At 40.1% G+C, this 9872-nt stretch overlaps 1 protein-coding gene across 1 annotated transcript; it reads left to right on the top strand.

Annotated features, from left to right (window-relative positions):
* The first annotated feature begins 1168 nt into the window (after positions 1-1168).
* Positions 1169-2098, top strand: LOC113696568 (uncharacterized). Its single transcript, XM_027215967.1, has 3 exons — positions 1169-1374; positions 1481-1683; positions 1758-2098. The coding sequence occupies exons 1-3, from the start codon at positions 1169-1171 to the stop codon at positions 2096-2098; spliced, it is 750 nt and encodes a 249-aa protein (XP_027071768.1).
* Positions 2099-9872: the final 7774 nt, after the last annotated feature.

The raw sequence follows: 9872 nt of genomic DNA, 5'->3' as shown, positions 1-9872 counted from the left end.
CGGTGAATCTAGGCAGGTGATTCAAGAGTCAAGAAAAAGGTGAAGTCCAATATTGATTTTGGATGTGAATCGATGAAGATTTTCTCACATCTCCAACGGTTGATACTTCATCCCAGTGGATTTTAGATTTTGGTTATATTTTTTGCATGGTGTGGCACGTGTCCCAAAGAATAAAGAGATCTAATTTTCATTCGCCAGAAGACTCTGACAGATACAAGTTTTTCGTTTTAGATGGAGTCTTGAAAACCACACATGACGAGACAGTCCTGAGGATGGGAAGAAGTATGGTAATTTTACCACTTGGTTGCCTCAATGATTAGGGTTAGAGCTCACAGAAGGGGATCCTGGATTGCAAGTGGTGGTGAGAAGAAATCCTGCAAAGAGAGATGGTGAATTGAGGCACCTTCTCACGAGTCAACTGGAGGTTGGACTCGGGGTAACTACACATGTTCATTTGCCGATTGAATCAATTTGGTGTCAGGACTGTATTGATTCGCATGTGTAGTTTGGTACCATATTATTTGGTAGTTGAAGACAAATGGTTGCTAAAAAAAATTTTCGCCAAGGTGGAGATTTGTTAGGAAATTGGATTAATTTCTTTTATGTAGAATTCCTGTTTTGTGTGGAAGTAACTAGTTTCCTAATTGGATTTAGTTACTTGAATTAGTAGTCAAGTAAAGCCCTATTTAGCAGGAATTAGATGCTATTTCCGACTCTATATGAGTTTAGGAAATAATATTGGTTTCCAATTTTTATTTGATTTTTTTGGCAGTAATATTCTCTATAAATAGGTGGGTTGGCATAGTACACAAGAAACACACAAAGAGAAACACAAGGAGACACAAGGGACATCATGTAGCCTTATACATGGGGTGTGAGAGAGGGTTCTTGGGAGATGAGAGATGGTATACAAGGGTTGGGTTTGGATTCAAGTTATATTCTTGTATAGGGTTTTCCTCTCATAATAAAGAATAGGTTTTTCTCCGTGGATGTAGGTTCAATGGTGGAGCCGAACCACGTTAAATATTGTGTGCCGTCTATCTTTCATGCTTCTGGCTTGTTTCTCATTAAATTGTTGTGCATTTGATATCTCAATAGTTGTTTGTTCCGCGTCTGGATCCTAACAGAGAGTTGAGAAGTGACTGAGGGGGATAGATGGCTTCCAACCATGGAAGATGTGATAGTGGAAGCCCTTCCATCTAATGAACGGGAAGCTCAGATTTTAGCTGCCAGAGAACTTGGTAAACTTGCAACCAAACTAAGACAGAAGTTAGCAGAAAGAGGGATCATTTCTCGGCTCGTTACGATGCTTCGTAAGCAAGATTATGAAGCCACTGAAGCGGCACTTTGCTCTGCTTTGTCTAGCTTTTCAAAGTGAAAGGTATTGCTTGCATCAGTTAAAATTTGTAGTTTTTGAAGTTGCATCCGAAGGCATTGGCTGAAGAATTGTTCCCCATCTAATTTTGCTATGATTTTGTAGAAACAAGATTCAAATTGCAAATTCTGGTGCCATACGAGTATTGCTGGAGATCATTCAATGCCAAAAAGAGTCATTGATTGACCTTGCAGCAGCAGCCCTCTTGGTTCTTCCTTCTTGCTCCAATAACAAGCTAGCAGTCGCAACATCTGGGACTAACCCAATCCTGGTTGGATCCCTGAATTCCCAATTGGCAGAAGAATGCGGTTTCTAGAATCTAAGCTTGCAGGCTAAGCTCAATATCATATCCACATTTCACAATCTCTCCACCTATCCTCAGATAATCCCATCTATTGTTTCTTTTGGTATGGTAAAAGCCATGCTTCAACTAATATGTATGAGTTCGGAAAACAATCAGAGATGATTGAGAAAGCGATGGCATTACTGGAGAAGATGGTTTCCTCGTCGGAGATTTCACTGAAGGAGGTTGCTGAGACTGCATGTCTTGTAATCCACTTGCTAGTGGAGGCCATTGAAGAATGTACACCACTATGCAAAGAGCACGCTGCAGCTACGTTACTGGTCATGTGCCAAAGCTGTAGGGACAGATGCAAATCCAGAGATTGGGAAAAAAATTTTGGGGTTGCAGAAAGGCAGAGGGAAGAAGGAGAAGAATGTTGATTTTCGTCCGTTGCAACAATTTTTGTTCCGTTAAAAAATTGTTCCATTCGGTTTAACCCATTTTTTGTTGGGTTTACAGTTGGGTCTAACACCAATTTCTTCATTTCCCGTCAATTGTTCTTAATTGGTCAAAATTGCGTAACTTTGAGGATGAAATGTATTTTTGGTGAAACTTTGAGGATGAAATTGGTCAACAACCCAAACTTTGAGGATGAAAAGTGCATTTTTCCCTATTGAAATTTTCTAACTGGTACTTAATAGATATTATTTAGGACGTCTAATTTATACCTAATCTATCATTTAAATGCACAAACTCATTTTTATAGTCTTCCTCACATTTAAACACTTTTTAGGCTTAATTTCACTTTTCCAAAACTGAAAAGCTAAAACTTGATATCTTTTTTACCAAATTAATATTTTGCATAGGGGTGTTCAAATTTGTATATAAAAAAATGGGTTGAGCCAATTTAATTTGGATTTTGAGTTTTCAAATTGGAATTTGATAAAGCTAAAATAAATTCAATCCTTAATATTTGGTAAAACAATTTTGGAATCATTCTAAAGTTAGTTCCCAAATTCCTAGATACTGGTTGAAATTTGTAATTACTTAGAACAATGTTACATATAGCATATATATTGATATACACACTAATTTTTTAAAATTTTTTCGCCTTTAATCCCTTCTCATATCTTTTTCATTTTCAACTGTTAAGGTCAAGATTCGAATCCTGAACCTGATAGTAGAGAGAATTCTAATAAGTGATAACAAGATAATAACTTAATGAATACTAAGTACTAATAAACTATTATTAGTAGCAGTTATGATAATCTTAAAGATTAATTATAAAAGTAGGTTTGCGAACTTTTCTCTCGGCCATAAGGACCAGAAACCTGCACCAGTGTACGTAAGCGTTCATGGCAGCCCTTCAGCCGTCGACTGAGGGGCAAAAACTTTCTCCTACAACAAAAAAATCCTTTTCCCAGCTCTTTTCACAGCCGGTTACATCTCCAATCCAGGTTCGACAGGCTTCAGTTTACAAGGGTGAAGCTGCGGTTGTTTTTTCCAAAGTAGATGCGGACAGACTTGCAGTGCCATTTAGATGGACATTGGTTGGCAAATTTTCTCACGGACGACCTTCCTTGGAAGATACTCGAAAGTTTTTTGCTTCTTTAAACCTCAAAGACCAAGTTTCCATTGGTTTATTGGATTATAGGCATGTTCTTATTAAGTGCTCCGCTGAAGTAGATTTCAACCGAATTTGGACTAGAGGAATTTGGCAATTGGGTAACTATCCAATGCGTGTGTTTCGATGGACCAGGGAATTTCATGTGCAAAGAGAGTCATCTCTAGTACCGGTTTGGGTAACTCTTCCGTCTCTGCCTATTCATTATTTTGATAAACACTCTTTGTTTTCCATTCTATCTCCAGTAGGAAGACCTTTGTTCCTAGATTCGGCAACTGCTGCTGGGACTCGTCCTAGTATGGCCAGGGTGTGTGTGGAGATAGATGTAGCGAAGCTTGTAGTGCCAAGAATTTGGATTGCTGTCGAAGGGGAATCTGGTTTCTGGCAACGTATTGTGCCAGAAAACATCCCTCCATATTGTTCCATTTGCTCGCGTTTAGGACACTCTCATGTGGAGTGCAAAAAGAATTTGGATAAGGTTGGGTCTTGGCAACAGCCCATGAAGATGCAGCAGGACTCACAGTTAGCTGGAAATCAGGTTATTATTCTTCAACCTGTTAATAACTCAGCTGGTAATGCGAATGAAACAACAGATACTGTGGTTTCTTCTCATGAAAAGCGTATTACTGCTACGCTGGATGGAAGGAAAAATTCCCCAGGTGCAACGGACAAGGCTTCTGGATCTGTTTTGCAAGATGATGAAGGGAACGTTCAGCAAGACTTCGGTGTTCACACTACTGTAGTTGAAGAAGAAACCCAGCCTGAATCTTCTAATGTAAATGGATACATGGAGAATGCGGCAATGCATGGGGGACAAGCGGAAATGGGAAACCAGCTGGAGGAGCACCTTGGTCTTCAAAGTGAAGGGACCCAGCCTCTTAAGCAGAAATCTTTGACTAGTGAACAAGAGCAGCTGGCCGAAATTAATGCTTTAAGCATTGAACAACAGAATCTGTCCGACAACAATGATATCGATGGAAATGAATTGCTGGCCGTCAAAAAAGATTTGCAGCACCTCTATGTTGAATTACATGGGGTAGAAGATGTATCTTCCACACAACATGGGGAAAATTTGCCTAGCTCGACTAATATTGCAGGAAATTTGTCTCCACGAATAGGGGTCCCACAAGAAAAGATGCAGGAATCGTCAATGCACGCTCTAAATATTGATCAATCCGAGGAGCTTCATTGTGATTTTCAACAAATGCGGAAGAAGGGTGTGCGGGCTCCTTTCCCATCTGACAGACAGTTACGGTCAAATATATCATCCAAAAACTCATTCCAGGTTCTTTCTCATGATTAATGGATTATTTTGGAATATTAGAGGGGTAGCTAAACTTCCTAATCTAAGAAGATTGATTAAATTAATACGGATACATCACCCTCAATTTGTTGTCATTTGTGAGCCAAAACTAGACGTATCTAAAATTGAGTCCATTCGCTTACGTCTACTCTTTGATTATGTGTTTGTTAATTGCTCAAGTGATATTTGGATATTCTACAGTAGTCCTTTTGTTTGCTCTATCGTTGGTAGTTCGGATCAGCATATTTCTCTAGATATTCAAAGTCCATTGCTTCCTAGTAAATTTGTCATGTCCTTTGTTCATGCAAAGTGTTCAGTGGAGGAGCGCAAAGTTTTATGGTGTTCATTATTACATGATAAGCCTAGTTTATTACCTTGGTGCATTGGGGGTGATTTTAACGTAATTTTGGCACCTCATGAAAAACGGGGAGGCCGTCCATTTGCTATAGCTGAGGGGGCGGATTTCATGTCTTTCATGGAGGAGGCTGAGGTCTTCGATTTAGGCTTCTCAGGAGCTAGTTTTACATGGTCTAATAATCGGCGGGGTAGAGCTCGAATTTCAAAAAGGTTGGACAGATTTTTAATCAATGGATCTTTCTTGGATCTCTCTAACAAAATCTCTGTGCTTCACTTGGCAAAACATCCCTCAGATCATGCACCATTGAAGATTACGTTTGCCACCCGATCGGATATTAAACCTCGGCCATTCCGCTTCTTAAATGTCTGGACTACAAAACCACAATTCCTGGAGGTGATTCGCCAGGCTTGGAATCAAGATGTAGAGGGATCTCCATTGCGCGTTTTATGCTCCAAATTATTGGCCACGAGAAGGGCTATTCAAACATGGAACAAGCAACACTTTGGGAATGTTATTGATGCTGTTCGTTATGCGGAAATGGCGGTCCATAGAGCAGAGGAGGTTGCGGATCAAGCCTATTCAGAAGAGTGTCAGATTGAACTCAATAAGGCACAGGCAGAGTTTCGGCATGCAATGTCAATTGAAGAGCAATTTTGGAGGCAAAAGGCAAGGGTTAAATGGCTTCGTCATGGAGATAGAAATTCAAGGTACTTTCATGCGGTAGTAAGGCAGAGACGTGTTCAAGGAATGATACACCGTATAAAAAAATCCAACGGCGTTTGGGTAGACACGGATGATGATATATCAACTGAGGCAACAGAATATTTCAATAATCTCTTCACAGGGTCTTTGGAGTCATATTCTGATATGCTACACCTAATTCCGCCGATGATTTCGGGAGAGGATAATAAGAGGCTGGAAGCAGTGCCTACGATCAAGGAAGTGTACGAAGTCGTCAAGTTAATGGATGGAGAAAGTGCTGCTGGTCCAGATGGTTTCACAGGAAAATTTTTTACATTTGCTTGGGAAGTTATCGGCCAAGATGTCTACAATGCGGTACTCAGTTTTTTCTGTGGGGCGGATTTGCCCCGTTTCTACTTCAATCGTTCTAATTCCAAAGAAGCCAAATCCTCAGGAATTTTCTCATTTTAGGCCCATCAGTCTATGTAATTTTTTCAATAAATTATTATCCCGGATTTTGGCGGACAGGGTGGCGGTTTTATTGCCAAAAATTATTTCCCCCCAGCAGACAGGTTTTGTGAAGGGCCGCAATATAACTGAAAATTTTCTCCTAGCTCAAGAGGTGGTATCGAGTATGGGAAAAAAGAATAGAGGTGGGAATGTTTTAATAAAACTCGACATGTCCAAGGCGTATGACCGGGTGTCATGGGGTCATATTATTAATGTTCTGAGGAAGTTTGGATTCGGGGAAATATTTATTGACCTAGTATGGCGATTGCTTTCTAATGTCTGGTTCTCAATCATTATAAATGGCTCCTCCTACGGTTTCTTTAAATCTTCGAGAGGGCTTCGTCAAGGTGACCCATTATCACCTGCATTATTCATTATCGGGGCCGAGGTGTTGTCTAGAGGATTAAACAATCTCATCATGCAGTCGGGCTTCGTGGGATTCAAAGTTCCTTATGGGTGTCCTTCTATAACTCATTTGGCGTTCGCGGATGATGTTCTCATATTTGCAAATGGCTCTACCTTTTCTCTGAAGGCTATTATGCAGGTGTTAGAGGCATATCAAAGGTGTTCGGGGCAGCTGATAAATGTGCAAAAAAGCTGCTACTTGGTTCATCCATCGATGCCACTGGCGAGAAGAAGGCAAATTGAACGTATCACCAGGTTTACCTGGCACTCATTTCCGATACGTTATTTAGGGTTCCCGCTATACTTTGGAAGATGTAAATCATCATACTTTGGAGAAGTTTGTCAGTCTATTCTAGGGAGGATTTTGTCGTGGAAATCAAGATTACTTTCTTTTGGAGGCAAAATAGTTCTAATCAAACATGTGTTGGCATCAATGCCATTGCATTTGATGTCGGCTGCAGTGCTCCCGGGTAAGTTGTTCAAAACTATAGAAAAGACCTGCTTAGCCTTCCTGTGGGGGTCCTCACCCGCGGACTCGAAGTACCATTGGATACGATGGTCTCATTTGTGTTATCCAGTTGATGAGGGAGGAGTTGGATTTCGGAGACTATGGGACGTATACAAAGCTTTTTCATGCAAGCTTTGGTGGAATTTCCGAACAGGATCATCGTTGTGGGCAATGTTCTTGAAAGCAAAGTATTGCAAAAGCCTCCATCCTTGTCAGGTAGAACTCAAATCAACGGACTCGGCAATCTGGCGGAGGATGGTCAACGTCAGTCGACAAGTGGAGCTCTCAATGTTATGGGACGGGTCGTGTCACTTTTGGTACGACAACTGGTTGGGAAGTGGTGCGTTGTTCCTACAAGCACAAGTTATCCCAAATTTGACTTTCCGCAATTTCGTCATCAATGGTCACTGGGATTTGAATTCCTTAGGTCTTACAATACCAAAGGAGAAAATGGCCTCCATTGTGAAACACATACCACCGGAAGAAGGGAGTGAAGTTGAAGTCATTTGGATGCCCACCACATCTGGTAGATTCTCTCTACAATTGGCTTTCGAAGACATCAGGCAGGCCCGCAACAAGTCCATGGTTTTTGCTTCGATTTGGCATCCTCAGATTCCTTGGAAAGTCTCATTCTTCATGTTGCGACTACTTCTAGGAAGACTACCGCTACCAGATAGGTTATGTAAACTTGGTTTTCATTTACCGTCAAAGTGCTTGTGTTGTTCTTCGGCATCTGCAGAGTCTATCGAGCATTTATTTGCCAATGGACAAATAGCATCGGAAGTTTGGAACTATTTTCGAGGTTTATGTGGATTTAGCTGTTCAGGGTCTTCTCTACGGTCCTGCATAGTAGGGTGGTGGTTGCGGTTACATGATACTGAGACACGACAGCTTATTGACCGCATTCTACCTAATATAGTTTGCTGGCAGATTTGGAAGGCAAGGAATAAAGCAATGTTTGAGGGTGTCCAGATGCGATCGTCTGTTATTTGTCATCTCATTTTCTCGGAAATTCAATCCATCGTCGGAATCCACTTCAAACAAATTTTTCGATTCCAATCTTTTTGTCATTTGTATGATCGATCGAATGTGTCTGTCGGTACGGTTGCATACAAATTTGTTCGATGGGAGACAAAAGAGATAGGACGGCTCATACTTAATACGGATGGATGTTCTAAGGGTAATCCAGGAGTGGGTGGAGGTGGAGGAGTTCTTCGGGATCCAACTGGTTCACCACTGATTGCTTTTTCGGCTTATTTTGGAGAAACTACATCTCTCCGTGCAGAAGCTTGGGCTCTCCTTATCGGTCTTCAAACGTGTAAACATAGGGGATTCGAAAATATAAGTGTGCAATCAGATTCGCTACTCTTAGTTGGGATCATTCAACGAAGTACTCAATGTCCGTGGCAGATTCGAAGGGAGATCAGGCAGATTTGGAAGCTCCTGCAGGAACCTATTCATTTTTCACACTGCTATCGAGAGGCTAACACAGTTGCTGATGCGTTGTCTAATGTGGGCGTTTCTCACCCACATCAAAAGGTCAAGGTATATGACAGCTTTACTATGTTCCCAAGGGAAGCTCGTGGGGCAATTCGCCTTGACAAATTAGGTTTACCGTCAATTCGGAAAATAAGACGTATGTAACACGCATTTATGCTTTGTAATTTTATCTCATCAATAAAATAAAAAGTTGATAAAAAAAAAAAAACTATTATTAGTACTTAAAAATAAAGGTTAGGGTGTAAAGTGGCTTTGGGACTAAAAATTAAGGGGGTTTACTGCTATTTACCCTTAAATTATTTCTAATACTAGGTATGATCATTGGAGATAGCATTTTTTGTGACATCATATATGTGAAATTATATTTTAAAAAATTTGTATCCATACAAACCATTATTTTTTACAACAAAATACCACTATTAACTGTTTTTGTATGAAATAGTTAAACACTTGATATGCTTAATTACAATGTCATGTTTACACGGAAATAATTTTTCAGAAATACTGCTTAAGAGAATTCTCAATTTTTTCAATAATTATGCTGATGAAGAAATGAAGTATTTACGTCTGGTCTAGTTAGAATTGAGCCCAAAAGCCCAATGTATTGCAAGACTTGTGTTTGAGTTTTGATATTTGTGGCCATATCTAGTCTCGGTCCATAAAATGCGGCCTTCCATTTGGGTTAGAACTCAGAATTGAGCTTAGGCAATCTCAGCCCCAAATGTTTCACACGCCAAATCAGGGTTACGAGTACCGATTAAAATCATTGATTTTCGAATTCCTATTGAGTATTGACATCTCCTTTTGGCCATGGAAAGGTACAAACATGTTACAAACTTTTCAGCGAAAATTCCTCAATTAAGAGGAGTCTATAGGGAAAAAGAAAAAGAAAAAGGATGAATGAAATTGTTGTATAAACAACAACTCAAATTCACACTTGGACAAATGAAGTTGATGCTCTACTTAACTGGTTTTGAAGAAATGAACCTTTAGTCATTTTTTGAAGAACCAGAGTTATCACACCACAAGATGCAGCGGCTACAGAAATTTTAAACACATGACCGATGTGTTGCTTATCCATCTCTAGTGTAACATATGCAATTTGATGAACCATAAGTTATAGCAATTGAAGTTGAAGTTGCTGTTAACCCCCACAAAGAACCACATAAAGATCTCATGCTTGAAGGGCAGTTCACTGTAAGCATCAAGATCATGCTGAGGGATGAAAAAAAGGCAGTCGTGTTGAACCAAAGTAAGTGCTTTAGTAATAGAGATCATGGTAAGCCTGGTGTGGATTTGGTGCCGGATTTCCTCTAGGATCTGTT

Source organism: Coffea arabica, chromosome 6e (genome assembly GCF_036785885.1).
Source record: "Coffea arabica cultivar ET-39 chromosome 6e, Coffea Arabica ET-39 HiFi, whole genome shotgun sequence".
Lineage (NCBI taxonomy): Eukaryota > Viridiplantae > Streptophyta > Magnoliopsida > Gentianales > Rubiaceae > Coffea > Coffea arabica.
This window is presented reverse-complemented; position numbering and strand designations above follow the sequence as displayed.